Genomic DNA, 23,113 nt, shown 5'->3' on the forward strand with positions numbered 1-23,113 from the left:
TGAATTCAAGTTTATACAAAACTTGATGAGCTTGAAGGGCCACCTTCATCCCTATAAAAATAAATGAATAGTCCACTTTATGTATATTAGAAAATAAAATATCAAGACTACAAAAACTATTTTAAATTATATGTCTACTTGTAGAAGTCATAACTTTCAACACATAGCTCAAGAATGTATGTCGCTTACACTATTGGAAAGATAAACCTATTGGAAGCTTTCAAGGCCTAGAAATGCCCCAAAGACCTCTGAATATGCAATTACTGGAATATAGAAGATACAAAACAATTGATTTTGATATTTTCCCATTTTTTCTTATGTCAGCTTCCTCTGGATCATCATGGACCATGTTCTGATCAATGTGTCTTAAATAGCAAGTCTTATGTTAATCCTTGACTCAAATTTATATTTTCCTTGGTAATGTGTATGATCGTAGAGTTCATATATGAATCCACTAGATTTGTAAATTTTGTTTCTAGATTTGATTGTGTATATCTTTTTAGCATCAGCATCTCGAATCACACTTTGTGATTCATCATCAGGATGAGAGAATGCAAGAATAAAACAACAAATCTCCATAAAAAATGTACTAAAACAGAACTTTTTTTTTTCCAACAAAATCTACAAATTATTGAAAATACACCATTCTTTAGTAATCTATATTCCAAGAGCACATTTTGTATAGAGGATACCTCCATTCAATTTAATCACTATAGATTAATGACAGATTTGATAACAGACTAATTAGTTTGACTAGTATATTTTCTATATTTAAATATAAATATGCCCCGAAAATACACCATTCTTTAGCAATTTATATTCCAAGAGCACATTTTGTATAGAGGACACCTCCATTCAATTTAATCACTATAGATTAATCACAGATTTGACAACAAACTGACTAGTTTGACTAGTATATTTTCTATGTTTAAATATAAATATGTCATGTATAGCAACCATTGGTATTGATCCCCCTCCCCTCCCCTAAGGGAGATAATCAAGTAGTTGAGCACACTACTCTCTTCTCAAAATCCTACTTGAAAATTTCATACCACTCTAATTTTTTTGCACCAACTTCCTTAACAATTCCTATGCTTATAACTAAAGTTTCAGGGCCACATCATCAAATGTGATGCTATGCCAATATGATTTTTGTCAAGGTTTGCAAATCAGTCCATAAAAAAGTAAGACCGATTATAGATTACTTTGTGCACTTGATGTGGCATCATGTTTGATGCTTTTTACAACAATGGAATCATTATATTAAATTATGAATAGTCATTGATAAAAACAACTTTAAAGTGACAACTTCCTTAACAAGTTCTCTTCATCATCAAATATGATACTATTTCAGCATAATTTTTGTTAAGATGTGCAAGCGATCCCAAAAAAAAAGACCAATTATAATATATTGAGAACCTTATTACTTGTACAACTAACATAGCATCACATGATTGAATGATTTTACAATAATAAATATATTTTATTAAATTATAAATAATCATTACCAAAAACAATTTTTAAATCACAGCTATTTATATACTAAATTAATATTAATTAACATCTCAGTCCATGTCACGATGAGAATCATGAAAACGCGGTCCTATCCGGCCGAAAGACGACAAATACATAATTTTTTCAGTTCTAGGGGAAAATCCTGTTGTGGTTTGCCTGGTTAATAGCATGTACTATACAACAGCACAAAACCACTCAAAAGCAGCAATCCTTTTTCCTTCCATCAGTCATGGGGATCTCTCAAATTGTAGGAACAATATCAACAACGCTATTGGCAACATTTCTCTTTCTCAAAGGTAGAATTAACCCAGTTTTACTCTTGCCATTATTGCACGGTATAACAGTGGGCTATATAGTAGCCATTTGCGCACACCCATCACTGAATCTGCCCCTGCTCTTTGGGAAAAACAGGAAGGGGAGTTTTCCATGGTGGTCTTTACTGCTTCATTACCCATATCTCTTTTTTCTGCGCCTCTATGTGAAGTTGAGGAGAAAGATAACCAAGGAGCCAGTGTATAATGAGGTTTATCCACAATTATATGTAGGCGGGTGGCCCTGTTCTGCATCAGATATACCTCCAGGAGAGCCTGCAGTCATTGATTGCACATGTGAATTGCCTAAAAGCCCTTGTGTAGATAATAAGAGTCTTTCATATATGTGCATACCCACATGGGATACTCGTGCCCCTAGTCATCAAGACATTGATTTATCTGTTCGCTGGGCTGCTGGACAACGGTCTCAGAACAGGCCTGTTTTTGTCCATTGTGCTTTCGGTGAGTACGTCATCCTTCTGAAAGGTGTGTAACTTAGGAAATACAGAATGAGTCACATTTTCCTCGAACTAAGCGCTATATAATTGATTGATCGTGATATAGAAATTCGCAATCATAACGTCGAAGATGAAATCTCTGTTTAGTTCTTTATTCTCTGTTGTTGTAAATTAAACGAAGCAGCTCGAGACACATTTTTTCTTTTAAATTAAGTGTTAATTGATGGATGAGACATATTATTTGCAGTCATGATAAAACGTGAAATTCTTCAGTGGAAGTGTCCTTTCTGTCAGACGTGAAATTCAAATGAAGACGTTTTTTCGTTTGCATTATGATACCTAAATAATGGGTGAGAGAGGCATTTGCACTCTTAACCTAGACGATGAAATCTTAATTGAAAATAATCAAGTAAAACAAGCTTGGAAAATTCATTTGAAAGAAGGTTATTCATTCATATAAACAATGGTTTAATGTGATGCGTTGTGTGCTGATTCAACAAGGACTAATCCAAAAATTGATTAGCAAGTTCAACACTTGGAGTTTTGGTTATCAGAACAGCATTGATATCCACACCAATCAAAGAACTAAAATTAAAAAGACATTCGTCTAAACATGTAAATATACATTGATAAGTTCATCTCATTCCATTCTTCCCATTCTTTAATCCCCTCGGTGTGCCGATTGTGCCACCAATTGGTAATTGGCCTCAAAACCTTTTTATTTGCGTAGTGTAGCAGATCTAAGTTAGAATGGAATTCTAATGGGGGTATTGGGGTGTGCTGCTCTTTATCCCAAAGTTGAATAAGATGAAATTGGGAAATCCAAAAAAATGATGCTAATGCTAATGTTGCTGGGCAAAACCAAAATTAATACAATCCTATGATGCAGACAAGCCTCAGATCCTGCAAAGTAAACTCCAACTGTGTACACATAAGAAGCAATATTATAAATCGTGATGAGAGGGATAAACAAGATTGACAGCGGCATATAAGAAGCTTTACAGAAGCAAATAAGCATACAGCACTGCTAATATTTTCTTCACATCAGAATTGAAATACTTACAGATGTATCGGGAGATGACAAACAAAATTGAATGCAGCGTATAAGAAGCTTTTTAGAAGCAAATAAACATACAGCACTGCTAATATTTCCTTCTCATGAGAATTGAAATGCTTCCAGATCCATCCTATCTCCCCCATAGAAACGCTCTGTACCTGGAACCAACAACATTCCCCTCTAATGAACAAAACCCCCATCCAAGGGGGAAAATAACTCTTGAATAACTCATTACAGCAGTTTCAATTCCATAAACTGCAGTCACAACACAAATTCCAAAAAATAAGTGAATGACTATAGTTGATGAGAAGGGAGAACAAAACAGCAGTTAGTGATAACTTACATCTCCCTTTTCATCATTTCAAAAAATTTGAACCTCCTGGTTCAAAGAATTCAAGAACCTGATCGCCATAGCCTGACCTTCCACCACACTAGGTACTTATGGGAACTCCAAAGATCTCCATATCTACTACTGCTTCATTGCTAATGTACATTGCTTTCAGCCATTCATCCTCTTCATCTTCAACCCATCTATTTAAATTCTCTTTTTCAAACTCTAAGCATAGCACATTTAATGTTCTTTTTCACCAGTAATTCTGCCAACTCCTCAAGAAGTTTTATCTTTCCCCATTCTAGCAGTTCTATCTCGTCTAATGTTTGATCCTATGGCTTTCCACTTTGATTACAACTCTTTACCCCAAATTGAGAATTTATTCTAACCAATCTTTTTTACCTTCTAAAATCTTGGGAATGTCTTTGCTTCAGCTTTCTTTTCCTTTGCCCCCACGCATTTATATCTACATATATTACATACATAGTACACACGCACACACACACACCTCATTGCTCCAACATCCACCACTAAATCTTCAATGTGACCTCCAATTTTACAAAATGTCTTTTGTTTGCTTCTACCTTCTCTTTGTCTAATTTCTACTTCCAACTTGATAAACTTGATAATCCTCCTTTTCACATCATAAACGATATCCAACTCTGCATCCATGATCATAGCCACAACTTTCCTCTGCACTATTTAGAACCGTTCTCATGAATTGTCTACTCCTCACATCTTAGGATGCTTTGAGACCATTCTGATGTAAGCAAGCCTTGGCTTCTACAAGGAAATTCCAACTAGATGCCAAGAAAGATGCAACACTATCAATATTTATTTTACGTTGGACTTGGAATACTTCCAAATCTCTCCAATATTCCTCCACCCCCTAAAAAATAAATTCTAACTAAACCAAGCAATACCCACATTTAATAAACAGAAACTGCTTTTCCCCCAAAAAGAGAGAGCAAATAAGAGATTTTTAGGATTTTATAGCTGGAAGTTCAAGTGCTTCTTTTAGATAATTGGAATTGGTCTTCTACAACCATTGGGTATTGCCTAGCTAAGCTTCAAAACTCATTTGTGCTAATAAGAACAGATCAGTGTTCAAGCTCTAAGCCTTATCAACACTCAATAAAAGGAGAACAAAAAGGGCTTCTATTTTTAAATCGGCACCACTGTCATACTTTAAAACAGCAGAACATGTAATTCATATCCTTGAAACAATTAATTTTTTTGATAATAATATGCATAAGAACTGAAATGATAGGACAGTAAATCACACAAAAAAAGTTCAAGACCTGATGGATATGGAAAACCCAAGATTGTTGAAAAACCACGATGAGAAACACTGCTAGGATCTAACATGCTTTAAGGGCACCAAACCTAACAAATCACCAAAGTCATTGCTTGAGAGCACCAACTCCAACTGAAGCACCAACATCTCAGACACAGCACCAACTCAATATCCTTGAGGCACCAACCTTCTGGATTCGTAGTTGTAATACAAACCATTCCTTTTAAAATATGTCTGATAGGAGTCAGAATAGACTTGCTTTCAGCCTTTAACAAACACTCTCAAATTTACAAGAACATTTCACTATCACTCCCAGATTAACGAGCTTAGTTGCCTGTACATGACAAGACACAAACTCTCTTTTACATCTGCAGTCAACTGTTTTCGCATCAGACTTGATACAACTCATAAAATGATCTCACACACTAAATGCCCGTCCTTCACCAATCCCTTTGCATCCTTAAATATTGTCATCTCTTCCCCAGCAGATGAGTAGACAGTAAAAACAGCTACAAGATAGTTGCAGCTGCCTTCAGTTACAACTGAAGGATGGTTGGCAACTCCAACCATATTTCTAGTAACAAGTATTAATATTACTTCCAGCTCGGAAGAAGAAATACTGGAGGCAACTGTCATAAATCAAAAGAAGAATGCAAATTACTCTAAAACAGCTAGAAGTGGTTGAATCTGTATTAACCAATTTTCAAACTGATCAAAACGCTGCATAACCAATATTGGAACCAATCAAATCACCCAAAAAATATATTGACCCAATTGCATTCTGAAGATAAACTCACCTGTTCACAAAACATAAATCTGCTGTCATAGCAAATTTGCTGTTCTATAGCAGACTTGATATACACATATCAAACATGTTCATAAGCAAAGTTTTGTTCACCATGTTGCATTTGCAGACATCTGCTATATTACGATACAGAAGGATACAATCTGACCTGTCATCTGAAACTACATCGATGCGAAACATGTTTGCCTCTATGGGGGAAACAATTAAGTATTAAAGGTACGTGATACTTCTCCAATCTCTATTAATCAAACTAGGATTTCTGCAGATCGCATGCATGTTAACTGATTATCTAATGCATCTTGACATCAATGACAATTTTGCTAACTACGACATATACAAAAATACGTGTGTTATAAATGATCTGAAAGTAACTGTCTGTTGTTGGATGTTGGCCGTCTTGAAGATAGTATCCGTATGGACATTGGGAATTGTCAAGCAGCTTGGGATCCATTCCCCTCCCAAAAAGTTACTGAATTTGATGAATGATGCTATTCAAAGTGGATTTGAGGACACTTGGGATGGTTTGGAACATCAGCAAATCCTTAAATTCAAGTATAGATGTCAGTATTGATTACAAAGCCAAATTTGGTTGCCATGACAAACACATGACAAGGGACAAAGCATTTCTGGATGGAAGCAATGGACATGCTCTATGCAGATTTGGAGCTGAAGGTGAATGTTATGAGCATTTGAAATAGCATTTTGAGCATTTCTTAACCATTTTTGGCAGTGATTAGGGATAGTGTGTGTCATGTACCAAAATTATCTACTCAAATACCACATAGCTTTTTTTGAAACCAGAATGATTCATGTACTAATTTCATACACAATTTGTATATCACCCTTATAAGTCAATGAGTCTTTTCTGAACTAGAAATAAATCACAATGAACATCATATTTAGCCAATATATAAGTATTCATTTTACAGTTATTTTCATGCAATTCTTATTTAGGTTTACTACTGTTATGTTCTTTCTTTCAACACATCATAAAGACCAAATCACAAGCTTTTGCTCATATACACATTTTAGATCAATTAATCGAGATATGAACTCAATAATTTTTATCTTTATATTTCTTTACAATAATATGACAAAATTATTAAACATTCTCACAACTGCCGGTTTCCACCCTGCCATAATGGCATCATGGGGCCTTTGAGCCCTAGCCATACCCCCAGGCAAGAGATCTCTATGAACCAAGAAGATCATGGTGTTTCTACAAGAGATCCCCTCATAAAAATAAAATTTTAAATACATAATCTGATTATAGCATAAAAGGAAGAACAAAGGAAAATAAGAACTTATCTTCTTCATAAGCTCTCCATGAAATTACTCTCTTCAAATTCCTTCTTCATCTCCATCTCCATCTCCTTCTTCCCTTTACCAGCCTACTACTCCAGCTGAAAATCATGGCTCACTCCCCTGTCTCTAAGAATGGAGAATTCTATCCCCTCCTTAGAAAATTTCCCCCTCTTAAAATCTTCTCCTTCCCTCCACATTCTACTAGATATTCCTCTTGATTTGTCCCAAATTTTATTTTTAATTGAAGCACTAGGCATTGTCTTCCACTTAGAATGTCACATCTTCTTAAAAGGTGGAGAAAGCATGGAGTGTGTCTCCCACTTACTTATTTTCGCCACCCTTGGGAAGTGGCCCATTTGGAGACCCAAAACGAGGATGGGGACCATGGTTTAGTATGAAATTGACCACTAACCCTGGGTACTACCATGTGGGTCTTCAAAAAGGATCCTAAACTAACCCTAGGAGTCACATAAGAACTCCTAAACCCTACTTAAGGTTTGCATACAAATTTTACAACATTTGCCTCATTCAAAATTCTTTGACCATGGGTTTCACCTAGGAATCCTACATGGCACGCTTAGGTTACAACACACTCATCCTCAATAATACATGTCATCTACCTGATCACACCTTACACATGGAATAACAATGGGATTACATAAATACAATTTTACTAATTCATGTTTGAGGAATTTCCAAGTGATCTCCTTCATGAGCGAATCATGTTGTTATGGTATATGGTAGGCACAATATGTCACTCCTTGCTCTTGAGTATTTCCCTGTACATATCAATTCAAACATTAGCGTCTCACAAAAATCTTGTACATCATCTACATTTATTCCTTAATATCTGAATGTCTACAGAAGTATCGTTCACTTTAGAATCATAATCAAAATCACATAACCTAAAGCTTGATTTCCATTTTGATAGTCACCTCATAACGAATGTGTTTATAATTTAAACAATAACTATTCCATTGAATTACTAATAATACATAATTATCAACATGAGATAAACCAAAGCAATATAAGGTGATTTTCTTTGAGTTCAATCTAATCAAGATATTAACATAAATTAGGCAATTCATAAATTAGGTCTAATGCTATCATTTCCACATAAAACTTATCATGTTGTCAGGTAGAGAAGTTCAAATTCTTGTACTCGTTTGATCCATAGGTTTAAGGATTCCAACCTATTTCTCTTTCCACATAAACATATTCTCATAGAATTCATATGGTCACATATGGTTAGTCAAACTTGTTTAATTTAGCAACAATACATGGAATTAATTATAAAAATCACTTAGTAAATGATCAATCATTTGTAGAAATGTATAAACCATATAATGTTCTCTCATGGAGATATTAATATCGACCAATACGACCACTTCTAATTATGTTGTGTTTAAGCAAAGGGTCTTACAAGTCCTTAATTGGGTGGGACCTTACATTCCCCACCCCTAGTCTTTGACTTCCTCTTGGAAGTCACCAATATGTGAGGCATATAATCTCCTTTTCTTCCATCAAATTATGCTCATGCGAGTGACCATTTCCATATTTATTAATTTACCATTGCAAGTACATACACTTAACCATTTATCACATATTCTTAGTGGTACATTAATCCAAATTAACCTTTCAATAACTCCAAAAGTTAAGGGAAAATGCCATAGTGTCAAATTAGCTTTTCAGATTTGCACATCATATAATATGTTTGGATCATTCACGTGATTTGCTACTTTAAGTATATAAATGAAGAAGAAAAACTTTCTTTTCATACTTGCATTCTACAAAATTTAAATCTAGCATAATTCCCTAGCACATAACACAATATTGACAAAGGTGAAGGTGGAAATGAAAAAATGGGGAGAATCCATACTGCAATATGATCACACGTGCCTTCCCAAGTCCATAAATATACATATCATCACATCCCTTCACAAAGAAATTCCACAAAATCTCACATGCCTTCACAAGGCTTCATCACAACCCTTATGCCCCTTAAGTATAACTCCCCTTATGACCCCCAAGCACAAGTGGCATATGGGGCCCATAACACCCATATGGCATCCCTCTCCTCTACAAGGAGAGACTCTCCACCCAAATGAATTCCCTATACACCCTTCATCCAATAAGGAAGAAGGTGGAAATGAACATATGGGGAGAATTCCACTTTGCAAATAGAAACACGTGTCCACATGGCGACACATAATATCACAAGCCTTTACAAGGTTGTTCATTCCCTATCCTTATGACCCCCAAGTATAGCTCCCCTTATGACCCCCAAGCAAATGTGGCATATGGGAGAAAGCTTGTGATTTGGCCTTTATGATGTGTTGAAAGAAAGAACATAACAGTAGTAAACCTAAATAAGAATTGCATGAAAATAATTGTAAAATGAATACTTATATATTGGCTAAATATGATGTTCATTGCGATTTATTTCTAGTTTAGAAAAGACTCATTGACTAATAGGGGTGATATACAAATTGTGTATGAAATTAGTACATGAATCATTAGTTTCAAAAAAAAGCTATGTGGTATTTGAGTAGATAATTTTGGGACATGGAGTAGGAATGTGTATAATGTTGAAAACCTCATGTTTGAAGGGTTGAATTTTCATTGTAACTCTTCTATTTTTCATTTCTGTAAGATCTATAGGATGTGCTCAGGGTTTTGATAGTTGCAAGGGCAGAGTAGTTGTGAAAGAGGTTGAAACTTGTTGAAACAAGTCCAATGAACCATATTGACCATATAGCTTTTGTGTCTCAATACTCGAAAATTAAAATAGTAGGATGCTTGAGAGGATACTTGTTGCTACTTTATCGCATATTGCTCCATTGCAAATGGGGACCCTCAATTTTTCATTTTTTAGGGTCTTGTCTAAGTGTTTTTGTTTCAGTCTTCAGTCTCTTGCCACTGTGAGGTTTAGTAGTTCATTCCAAGTTTGGGATTGTCATCAAAAGTGAAAGAGAGAAAGCATAACCAGATGAGTATTTTGATGCCACAAAGGTGTTCAAAAGGGCCAAGGGATTCAGATCAACATTACGACTCCTACTTTTTATGAAAGGTTGCTTTTTTCTGCTTTTATTGAAAGTTCCTTTTTAGGCATTTTGGGACCAATCTAGGAACCATCTTTTTTTCTAAGTTTAGTAAGTTGCTTTTTTCAAAAAAAATTATAGTTTTAGAGGTTTCTATTTTGTGAAGGCCAAACATTGTGAAATCACCCAAATGCAAAATTTGCGTTTTCAACTTCAAATTCATCTGGGATTTTGTGAAAAAGTCATGAAAAGTGGTGAAATGTGCCAGATTTCAAAACAAGGAAAATAATTCAAAATTGTGGAAACTCTTGGAAAATCCTTCTCCTAGTATCAAATTTATCTTGGAAAAGTCAAGAAAAGCTATGGAAAAGAATATGGGTGCAAGCATGCTAATTATTGAAATTTGGTGGAGTCTGAAAATTTTAGGATCTTCCAAAATCCAAAATCTCCATTGTAACTTCTAGAGATTTGAAACCACTCTCAAACATCTTGACAATATTTATATAAAATATAACTTAAATTATAAGGTGACTTATAATTAAATGTTATAGTTTGCATAAAATAATTGTCCAAAGAGAGAAAATCCTCAAAGTTTGTTCTCACATGAAAATTCTAGAATAAAGCACAAATGGATCAACTTGAAAGGTTCCAAAAGAAAGGAGGATACAAGTCAATACATAAGGGAGATTCTAGAAGAAAGTCAAGAGATTACCATGAAAGGAAAAAACAAGTTTTTTACTAATAAAGCTTCTTTAAGAGAGATCGACCAAGCTGAAAAATGGAAAGAAACCACATAAAGCAAGTCGATCCCTTCTTGATATCGTTATTTCCTCTAAATACAAGAGCTTGACATTGTATTCATTCACAAACAAGAAATTGCAGCTCTAGAGATAGCAATACTTCTCAAGATTTCAGAGTAGAATAGAGATTTTGGGCGACTTTCAGATTGAATTCCATGATTATTGAGGATCATTCCTTGGAACTTTCATGTTTGTTAATGAATTTCCATTGAAAATTTTGACTTCTTTCCGGATTAGAGGTGATTTTGAAAATTTCTCGATAATTTTCAAAGGGTTTTTTAATGTGATTGACAGGTTCTAACAAGTTTATGCACACTTGAAGTGGATTTTCATTCCAAATTCAAGATTTCAATCTGAAAATTCTTAAAATTGAGGTAGATTCAATGTCTTCATCCTTTCTTTTTCATACTTTTAGTCCTATATCTTGATTGAAGATTGAACTTCTTAAGGATTGAAGATGAATTTTGGACATAGGAATGCAAAGTGAAGTTAGAATAATAATTTTTTAAGATTCCATACTTTGCATTTGTAAATTTCATACCTTGTCCTAAATTTTTTCTCAATCTCTTTAGGAGGTAGATGGCAATAGAATGAGGAAAATACAATGAATAAGTTTTTCTCAAACCGAGATAAAGTCAGCCTTGAAAAGATGAGAAATTTGTCCAAGGCATGTCAAAATCCTCAAATCATCATAAAGTCCGACCTCACATTAAGGAAATCCACAATCCATGGTGAAGTCCAAATCTAGTCGAAAGATAATTGCAAATTTTCTGAGTATCAACAGAGAAATTCCTATGGACATGATGAAGTTCAATCAAGAGGTGGAAATTCCATAGTTTTGCACAATGTAAAGATGCTTAAGGCATGTTTAACTCCACAAACACACATGAACTCCACTCAAGTTTGGAGGGCTTAGAAAATTGTTGTGTTTGAAATTCATTGAACAGGCATAGAGTCTACTTGAAAGGAGTATAAGAAATTTATCCAAGTGTGGATAAATTCCAAAATTCATATGAAGGCCGCCGCTATCAAGAAGGAAATTCCCTGTCCCAAGATGAAGTCTTCTCAATCTAAGGAGCTTTGAAGTTGGCCAAGTGTCAAGAAAAATCTCAATCCATCATCAAATCCAATTAAGAAGAAATTGCAAATTCGGTTAAGTGCTTCAAAATCCACAACTGAACATGAAATTTTTTTCAAGAAGTATAAAAAATCACGTTTCCAAGTGAAATCCACCAAGGGAAGTTGAGAGAAAATCCACAAACACAAGCAAAGTCTTCCCTCTCATGATGAAAAATTGGCTAAGTGCCATTCGGGCCCCAAACTGGATCCGGGTCCGTAGCAGGTCTAGATTCACAAACCAGTTCATTGCTGGGTTCGCGTAGGGTTTGGATTTGACCCACACAAATCTGTCATGAATCCCCCACAAACCAAACTTGGAATAAATATATATAATGCATACATACATACATACATGTATGTATGTATGTATGTATGTATATGTTCTCACGATCCTCATGAGTCATAATGGGAAAAACAAAAAATCACGAATCCACAAATCGGACTCTTGAACCCAAATTGGCAACTAAGGCTAAGTGTTGACAATTTAGGTGAAGAATGCAAACCAAGAGATGAACTTCACTCTCTGGAGCCAGAGAAAAGTTAAAAAATTGTGAAATCCAAAGCCATTTGAGGTTGAAATCACCAAGTATCTAGAGAAAATTCCAAGTGGGAAAGAAGAAAAGGCAAAGTTTCAAAGAGAAAATGTTAAGTTTATGCATGGAAAAGAAGAGGTACAAGAGAGTGAAGGTGTGAATTTTGGCAAGAGAAGGTGTGAATTTTAGAGGATGAAGTCACTAAGGAAGCAATGCTGAAAATTGTCTAAGTATGAGAAATTTCCTAAATATCAGAATTGAAAGAGCATTTCCAAGGATGAGACTTGCATCATTTCAAGAATTTAGAAGGCCATTTTTAGATAAAGGAAAGATTGGTGAAGTCATTTTAATGAATTATTGATAATTTCCTCAATGTTGTTTTGCAAGTCTAATGCAAAGTGAACAATCAAGGGCAGACAGAGACGAAGGAGATGCTACAACAACTTGAGATTTCCAAAGATCAAGATCAAAGGAAGTCAAATGGTATAAGGAAAGTTGACATCAAATGAGCAAAAAAACATGACCAAGAACTTCATCACCTACGAAGAATTTCAAGACAAGAAGGATGGATGGACAAGGGAAGATTTGAAAGACACCTTTAGATTTCAAAGTTCACACTAGGAAGTCTAAAATCCTGAATTGAAGGAGAACTTTCAAAAAGGAGAAAATTCCAAGTTCAAGAAGGTTTAAAGATGATACAATTTAGGAATGTTTTCCAAAATCTCAAAATCCCAAAATTGAAGAAGAATTGTTCAAGGCTAAAGAGATAAGCATGTTGAGGTGGCGACCACCTATCTCCACCAATCAAATAAATTCATGCATGTGGTGTCTAGGTTCATTGAAAATGCTATTGAGGAAAGGGTAAGGGACACCTTCTTCTAGAAGAAACCATTTGATGAGTTTATTTTTCATTAGTTCTAGTTTGATAAACATCACAAACCCTAATTAGGGTATAATTATTCTTGGCAGTTTTTCTAAAATTGATCTAGGCCCTTAATTTGATTTTGGACTCCTTTATAATTCAACTCTTTCATTTGATAGGGGAGATTCAGTGATTGTTGCATAAAAACTACTTAAGAAAATCCATTGTTCAGTTGGTGGTTAATTTTAATGTCTTTTGCAAGTTACATGGTCAATGTCTCTCATTTAGAGTAGATTTTATTTTCCAAGTTATTAGATTGAATGAAGGATCTGATGGGAAAGCTATATGTGGAATGAATATGTTCACACCTTCTATAGTTGGATGATTCTCAATTGTCCTGCAAGGTTAGTCTGAATGATTGAAATATAGTAAACTTCTATTGTGAAAATCTTTTGAAATACCTCAAAAGATAGCACTGTGCTTGTGGAGTTGTTGAATTTGGCAAAGCAAGGGGAGGTTTTGGATTTCACTTCTGCAATTCTTCTCCCAGTTTTAAAGAATTAATTTAGGATTAGAATTATCTTCTCAAACCCTCCTCTTTTGCACTTTGGTTTAGAAATCTTTGTAAGCGTTAAACCCAGAAAATCCAAAAAAATTAGAAAAAGGAATTCAAAGTTGAATGAAAAAATCTTGAATAACCACATAAGTCACCTTGGAGGTTTTTGGCAAATCATCCTACCATGAGAGTCTATCTTGAACAGACAAAACCACACGCATTTGGTTTAAGATCCCCTACCTATGCTGAACATAAATTTTCAATTAGTCTCAAATGTGTTTCTTTAAACAGACGGAGTGCGATGTTTGATTAGAACTTAGTGAGTTCCTCTAATAAACGAAACCACATTATTAAATACAAGTTCATTGCACAGACATTCTGTCAAACGTTTGAAAGGCTGTCAAATCTGGAGTGTTCACCAAATTGCAGACTGTGGTCTCAAACTTTTGATGGAAACACAAGAATAATTTGGGCATGCATTTCATCTAACACTTCTTTACATAACATTCAGAAATTTTCTGATTTTCACAGAGACATTGTAACAAACATATTGCACGCAATCCAAATATTCAGAAGTAACCATTAACATTTGGTCAAATACTTGTCTTGCTTCCTTCAAACGGAGACATCGTGTCAAATACTTTGCTTTACCACCTCAAAGGGAGTTTACTATTCTAATCTAAATTGTGAAGCTGCTGTCCAGAACTATAATAATCACAAGGCACTGCAAATAGATATTTCCAGATTTTATACAAATCTTCTCTGGGTAGTTTTGCAAGCGCTTGGCAAATCGCTTCCAAAACGTAGATAAGAACATTCAAATTCAAACTGTTACCAGATTTAAACTACAACTTCTCCAATCAATTACAGCACACCTTACATTTCAATCCATGCATTAAGAAGAATGCATTGTGACAGGTTACCAGGAATGTAAAATAATAATAATGCATTTGAGAATGAATACTTTGACTTATAGAGTATGCAGTTCCAGGTCCGTCCTCTCAGAAGGAAGGATCATTTAGATGTTTGTTGCAGCGATCAGGCATGGAAGTGCTGTAGCTCACAATCAACCTTCAAACTCTGCCATGAATTCTGATTTGAACTCACCAATCTTAGAAGGTATGGATTTCCATCCAGCCTTCACTAATTCCAAGGGTTTTTGTCCTTGGAAAAGCCAGTTACTGATTTCCAGCAACAATGCAGAAATAGAATTAAAAAATATATTCTCATAACATATTTCAAATGAAGGGTCGGCCTTGCTTATATAGCTTCTTTAACGGGTGAATGCTTGTCATCTTAGCAATGTGGGATAAAACATTCGTTACTTTTAATTCCTCCTTATGAAGTACCTTCCCGAACAAGCTGGAAAAACTAAAGTGACTTTATATTATAACTTGTCACTCCTTAATTCAATTAATGATATACATGTAATAATGAATTATTATTAAGGTATAACTTAAACAATAATTATAATATTTGAACTCCATCTTTAATCATTACAAATCAATCCTGACTTCACCAAGAGGTAGCCCATTCCATTCATTGATAACTGGGGTGCCTTACTAAAAATAGTAAAGGTCCTTCTCGATCAACTCATGGTTTACTATAATTATAAAATCCCTAAATACCTGATCAAAACAGAGGTGCTAAGGGTCATCGCTGCAACAAGGCCGGTCTAGGTGCCCTGTGAAATATAGAAATGTTGGATAAATGACTTACTATAAATAGTAAGTGTACCAAGATGATCCAAACAAAGAGCAATCCTGAACACTTAAGACCTCCAGAGTGGAAAGAACCTCCTTTTCTGCCAACTGGGAGTCAACCTTTGTGGTCAAAGAGTTCATCTGTTTAGTGCATTGGAGACTTTGTTCAAGAGAGGATAGAATAGCTGTGTTTTTTTATTCTGTGTTGTCTTCGTCAAAAAACACACACCAACAATGCCCTTTCTAGATTTTTCATCCATTTAATGGTTTTATCCAGCTGAATTAGGCATCATGTGTCTTCTTGCGATGTGTGTATGCTCTTTTAGGATATTTCTGCAATCTTGTGATGTTCTCGAATATGTTGACTTGTTGATTTCATGTGTTGTGAAGTTGTAAAGATTAGTTAGAATTTGTGAGAGTAGAATCTGAGTGGGTGATCACTTAGGTTATCAACTTGATGTTTACAGCTCAGGTCGTAACGTAGCAGCATTTTTTGAGTGGTTAGTTGCGGTTGTGGGAGTTTTATGTCTTCTAACAGGTCTACTGGAAGTGGTAAATAGATTCCATATGAATTAAGATTGTAACAAGGGAGTGGGGAATAGATAAGAGAGTGAACCATGAAGCTTATTTTACGAAGCTAGAAGAGGATGTAACAAGAGTATCCATCACAATAGGCAACAAGATTGAGAGCTCGATGCAAAAATTGGTGGAGAATCTTGGAATGTCCAAGGTGTTTGAGGGGGAAAGTGAACTTGGAAAGATTGGACCAAAGCATGGAGAGACATCAACTTGGAGTACATGCAAGGCTGAAGCAAAAATAACCATATAGCTATATGAGAGTGAGATAAGTGCTGATAAACTGGACCAATTGGATATCTCACACAGAAGTTTTTTGTAAACAATCATAACCTCATTCATCATTAGTAAACTCTGACTCGTACATGTATGAAATCTATGCTTAATTTTATGAATAGACAAAGATACCTCCAATTCTAAAGAAGGATAACTTTAAGAAATTAATGAAGAAGCAATTAAACCATATTTATTGGATGTAGAAAGATACCTCCAATGGATATTTGTGAGTTGGTGATCACTAAGGTTATCATCTTACTGTTCCTAACAGTAATCTGATATAATATTCCGAAAATCAGTATTCATGCACAGATTAGTTACGATATACCGAGCTGCAGGTTTGAGCTATAGCCTGCTCTTTCTTACTATTCTCTTGTTCTTCATATCCAATGAGGCTTATTTTTTCTATGTATAAGCAGAAAGAATATTTCAGCAGGATCCATCATCAGGATGTGAGAGAGTGTAGGAGATGAAAGATAGCAAGATCTTGGAGTGTGATCCAAAAACATTGATACCAAAATTCATATGCAATAAAAAATAGAAGCTAATGAATTGTATCTCTATAGTTTCTTGTTCGATTCCTATTTCCAACTACCCCCCTGCTCTTCTCCCAGTGAGATCAGATGCTAGTTATATCTAATATGATGGGAAATGGTTCCCTTCTAAGGACATAGCTATTGGATCTTCACCACTGTATCTCCTCATATTTTGCTAACTGCTCCTCTTAAACAAATCGGTTGATTTAACAAATTGTTTCACCTCATGATATTAATTAGGGATATTGATCACTTGAATGCTGCTATCCAAGAGTTGACTAAAATCAGATTATGTTTTGGTATTCATGTGTATTAAATTATTTGTGATCTACACCTATCTGTTTTCAATGGTCATTGGTTATCATCGCTAGATTATAATTTTCTGACCCCTCAAAGGTCTCTAGTCCATGCGACTGATGTAATCTCATGGGAATATATTGGATACTATTGTTGTATGCAATCAGTGATGCCGCTTAGGGTGTTACTTTGATAATTATTATAAAGGCATGAAATGATTTTGTTTTCTGATTTTAGGAAGTGTATTGTCCTTTCTAATCAGCTTCTTCCTTTGATGGTCAACCCATGTAGCTAAGGAGTCAGACTATTCATTTGTATTATTCACCATTTCTTCATTTTTCTTATTCGATGTTGTTGTTTAATCAATATTATTGTTAATAGCTGACTTCATTCGATACAAGTTGATATCTCTATCTTTGGTCCTGTAATGTCCCCATTTTAGCAGTTGACCAAGTGTGTGTGCGTTAGCCTTGTTCTACATGGTCCCGAGGGCTAACGAAGGGTTTAATGGGATCCTGGAGTGTTTTGGCCTAGTCATTTCCAGTTTGGGCCAAAACAAAGTTGATTTACTCAGTTTCAGGCATACTTACTATTTTTAGTAAGTCGGCAGGACACAGTGCAGGTCAATTTTGGTGATTGGATTCAATACTCCTCGGTGAGAGCTTTCCGATGAGCTATCACTCGCATTATTCGAAGTCCGATTGCTAATACATTTTAATGCCTGAAGTTTTATTAAAGTAACGTCTAATTTAATTGTAAAATATTAAAGTGTTACTTTAATATTTATTTTATGGTGATGTGTACCCAAGGGAGACATAAGGGGTATTTTAATATATGTTTTATATATTACACATCTTTTATCCCACATTGCCTATATGAGTTGAGCGGACCCTTGGAAATAGAATAAAAGGAAGCATTTGTGGCTTCATTAGGCAGGGTTGAATATGAGAAGAAATTGGTGTGTGAGTTGCGGCTCCATTCTTGGCATTTGAGGACGTCTATCCTCTCTTGTAACATTCTAGACGTCATTCCCTTGGAGTTTGGCCTTTGGAATTCTTTGTTATTGGCTTCATTATCAGGCAGTTTAGTTGCATTTCCGGCTACAGGCAGATTTGGTATTTTGCTCATATCTTCTTCACTACTTTTTCGACGCTTATGCCGCTTTGAGGGAATGATATTACGAAGGTAGTGGACTGATTGAAGGACAAAGCACTGTAGCAGCAAGTTCGAAAGCATGGGCTAGAGTATTATGTCAATACTGCTGAAGTAATTAGTGAGTTGATAAATCTGCCATGTATTTGGTTTTATGAATTCTGAAAATAACATTTTATTAGCAGCAGTTCATTTCCACTTTGCATATCATTGTAGTTTCTTTCTTGCTTATGTTGTATGATACCAATTCCATGCATGAAACACAACAAACAAATAAACGTTTGATTTTCGGAGTTATAAGGGGTTTAAACATTAAACGGAGAAATAAGAAGTTGAATGCAAACTGTTTGACATAATTCCTTTCAGCAATTTGGTTTAGTTTTTGGGACATCCAGGGGTGCCCATTACAGTGGTATCAGAGCTATAAGTCCTGCCATCCTGTGGAGGTCTTATAGGAAATTTGGAACAGCCGGATAGAGGGAAAAAGTGTTTGATGAAATGTCAAAACACTAAAATCAGAAATAAGTAAAAAACACAGGCTAAGCATTTATGTTTGAGCATGCGACAGGAGTCTTATAATTTCCGCGATACTAGAGCAAGACAAAATAGGATTTCAGACTTGCAAAGCAAACAGTCTAGTACGTCCGTGCAGGTGGACATTGAATCCAACCATACAGACACAGAGGAGATATTCTTTGATCAGGACAATAATATGGGTGATCGAGATGACAGGAATATAGGATTAGGCGGAGGCGGAAATGCTGGTCCAGATCAGGGGGAGGTACTGTTCAGACAGTTATTGGATACATTAGAGCAGGGGCAGTGTATGCAGTAGGAGCAGAATAGGCGAATGGACATGATGTTGCAGCTCATGGCTAGACAAATGGGTGTCAATATTAATCTAGGTGATGCCAACAACAGAAACAATAACAACGAGGGAAACAATAACCATGGAGACCAAGGCAACAACAATGGTCCTGAGAATAACATTAATGGTAATAATGGACACGGCAACAATGGGAATGAGGCTGATAACTTTAGACACGTTGCACACCCAGCACGGACTGCGAGCTCGAGACCTCTTCTACCCACTTTCCCACCCAGAGATCCGGTTCAACCAGTAAACGAACCGCAGATTACCGAGTTACAGGATCAGTTCAGGAGGGACTGGGAGGCTAGTGGACCGGAGTTTTAGGCGGATATTTCTCTTAGAGATTATATGGACTCGAGGATGAGACACATGCCTAAAGCAAGAGGGAGGAATCAAAACTTTGAGCTGAGGAAGAAAGTTGGAAAACTTTCTTTACCTTATTATGATGCTTCAGGGAAGATGACTGCATGAGCTTGGGTGCAGAAGGTAGATACATACTTGCAGCTAAATCCTATGCCTGAGGAGGAGGCTATCAAGTATGCGGCTATACACTTGGATGGCGTTGTACATGAATGGTGGCATCATGACATGGTGACTTTGGGGCATAATCAGATTACATCCTATGAGGAATTCACCGAAACATTGATTGAGAGATTTGACACTAAGGATCCGGAGTTACATTTCAAGGAGCTAGCACAGTTAAAACAATCAGGTTCTATGGATGCTTACATTGCCAAGTTTCAACGCTTGTCTGTACTTGTTACTGATATCTCTCCTAGGAGATTGGTGGTGTTATTTTGTGATGGTCTTGCCGATCCATTACGAGGTTGGGTGAAGGGACATGATCCACTCACCTTAGCTGAAGCAACTAAAAAGGCACGAGATTTAGCCCCTTCGGTATACAAAGGAAAAAACCATTCAATAGATTCTTCCTACCGCAAGGACAAAGACAAAAAACCGTTTCAGAAAGAGTATAGCAAACCCAAAGAAGGATCAAAAGGACTAGACAATGAAACCTTGAATGAACTTCGAAAGAAGAAGCTGTGCTTCCATTGTAGAGAGCCTTGGGACTTATCTCATAAATGTTCTCTCAAGGCTAAGGCAAATCAAATGGAGTATTTTTCAGCAGAAGAGTCAGAGTCAGAAGGGGAGGATCAACACTCCGATTCAGATGAGGGTAACACTATAGAGGAGAGCAACATTCCTAAGGATGATAGATTGTTGGCACGCTTGACAGGGGCCCAAAAGGCAATCACATTTAAGGTCAAGGGTACTATCCAGGGGCAAAAAGTGATATCTCTTATTGACACTGGGGCTACACATAACTTCATAGATGCACAGTTGGTAGCCAAGAGAGGGTTATAGACAGAGGAGCATGATGGGTTTAGAGTCATGGTGGCTAACGGTGATAAGTTATTATGCACTCGGAAGATATCTAATCTTCACATCAGGTTTGGAGATGGCTACGAGTTGGAGGATGAGTTCTATGTTGTGGACATGGGAGATTATGATGTCATCCTCGGCATGACATGGATGGCTTCACTAGTTGAGTTCACACTCAATCTAGCAAAATTGGAGATGAGATTCCAGCATGAAGGCAGAACTGTGGTACATAAAGGACTTTCAGATGGAGGTTGCAGAGTAGTGTCCTTGAGGAGAATGCAGAGATTTTTTCGTCATGATGACATAGAGTGGGCGACAGAGTGCTACATTATGCCAACTTCACCAGAGCCACAAGAAAAGAGTCATCCACCAGATATCCAGAAGATACTTGATAGACACGCTAAAGTATTTAGTGATATTCCTCATGGGATTCCTCCTGACAGAGGGATGGAACATGTTATTGAGCTTGAGGAGGGAGCCAAACCAGTTATGATTACTCCTTATCGTCATCGTAAGAAACACAAGGATGAGATAGAGAAGACGATTAAGGATTTGTTGGAGATGGGGCATATCAGGCCCAGTAAGAGCCCCTTTGCTTCAGCAGTAGTATTGGTAAAGAAGAAGGATGGGACGATGCGCATGTGCATCGATTACAGGGGCACTGAATAAGAAAACAATTAAAAACAGGTATCCCATTCCTAGGATTGATGAGCTGATTGATGAGTTGCATGGGGCATGCTTCTTCACCAAAATTGATTTGCGATCCGGATACCATCAGATCAGGATGAGAGCAAAGGACATTGAGAAAACAGCCTTCCGATGTCACTATGGCCACTTTGAGTTCATGGTTATGCCATTTGGTCTAACCAATGCACCTGCTACATTTCAAAGTTGTATGAACCAGGTATTCAGGAAGCAGCTGAGGAGATTTGTCTTGATCTTCTTTGATGACATCTTGGTCTTTAGTAAGACCTGGGAGGAGCACTTACATCATCTAGAGGAGGTGTTATCTATTCTGGAGAGAGAGTCATTGTATGCCAAGGAATCTAACTGTGAGTTTGGCATGACTGAGCTCCTTTACCTTGGGCATATCATTAGTGCAGATGGCGTTCGGGTTGATCCTGAAAAGATTAGAGCTATTGTAGAGTGGCCTACTCCCACAAACCTTACACAGCTTAAGGGATTCTTTGGTTTATGTGGTTTTTATAGGAGGTTTGTTAAGGGATTCTCACAAATTGCTACACCCTTGACAGATCTTACCAGGAAAGGAGCCTTCGTGTGGACAGGGGCAGCACATAGGTGTTTTGAGCATTTCAAGCAGGTAATGTCTTCATGTCCAGTTCTAGCTCTACCGGATTTCACGAAGCCTTTTGAGCTTCATTGTGATGCATCAGGTGATGGGATTGGAGCAGTATTGATGCAGGAGAAGCATCCCATTGCATTCGAGAGTAGGAAGCTCCGGGGAGTTGAGAAAAGTTATTCTGTCTATGACCGGGAGATGTTGGCCATAATGCATGCAATTGCCAAATTTCGATCATATTTGGTAGGTGGACGTTTTGTGATCAAGACTGATCACAACAGTATTAAATACTTCATGAGCCAGCATGATCTTAATGGCCGGCAACAAAAATGGGTGACTAAATTGCAGGCTTATGACTTTGACATAGAGTTTGTCAAAGGTAAGAAAAATGTGGTGGCTGATGCCTTATCTCAGAGACCTCACTTATGTGCTCTGGCAGAGATTTCAGGAGATTGGAGAGATCGGATTATAGCAGAGTATGTCGGAGATGCTTGGGCTTCTAGATTGATTTCAAGTACCATACAGGATGATCGCTATGAGGTGATAGATGGATTGATCAGAGTTCAGGATAGGGTTTATTTGATTCCGTCATCACATTTGAGAGAGGCGATACTGAAAAGGCATTTCATGATGCACCCACAGCTGGACATCCGAGGGTCTTCAAGACCTACAGGCAGATCCGAGAGCGGTTTTCATGGAAAGGGCTCAAGGATGATGTTCAGAGGTATGTCAGGGAGTGTGTGGTTTGTCAACAGAATAAGGGAGAGCACAAATTTCCTACAGGTTTATTACAGCCCTTGCCCATTTCTGATAGGAAATGGGAAAGTATTTCGATGGACTTCATCACTGGTTTACCACGAGTGCAAGGAAGGGATTGCATCTATGTGGTGGTGGACCGCTTGACGAAGTTTTCTCACTTCTTTGCTATTTCGTCCACTTACACAGCAGCATAGATGGCATATCTTTTCTTTAGAGAGATATTCAGGTTACATGGGCTGCCCAGATTCATTGTCAGCGATCGAGATAGTA

The 23,113-nt window shown here is 36.6% G+C and overlaps 1 protein-coding gene across 2 annotated transcripts in view; it reads left to right on the forward strand.

The window, feature by feature from the left end:
* The first annotated feature begins 1,565 nt into the window (after window positions 1–1,565).
* LOC149531704 (uncharacterized) overlaps window positions 1,566–23,113 on the forward strand; it is a 29,175-nt gene continuing 7,627 nt past the window's right edge. The window contains exon 1 of one of the 2 annotated variants that reach the window (XM_089810079.1): window positions 1,566–2,312. In XM_089810079.1, coding sequence (XP_089666205.1) covers window positions 1,745–2,312 — 568 coding nt within the window. In that variant the 5' untranslated portion in view covers window positions 1,566–1,744. The remainder of the gene's footprint in view (window positions 2,313–23,113) is intronic. The other variant, XM_089810080.1, reaches the window with a different exon arrangement.

Source organism: Cupressus sempervirens, chromosome 11 (genome assembly GCF_028749045.1).
Source record: "Cupressus sempervirens isolate cs-2001-9-10 chromosome 11, ASM2874904v1, whole genome shotgun sequence".
NCBI lineage: Eukaryota > Viridiplantae > Streptophyta > Pinopsida > Cupressales > Cupressaceae > Cupressus > Cupressus sempervirens.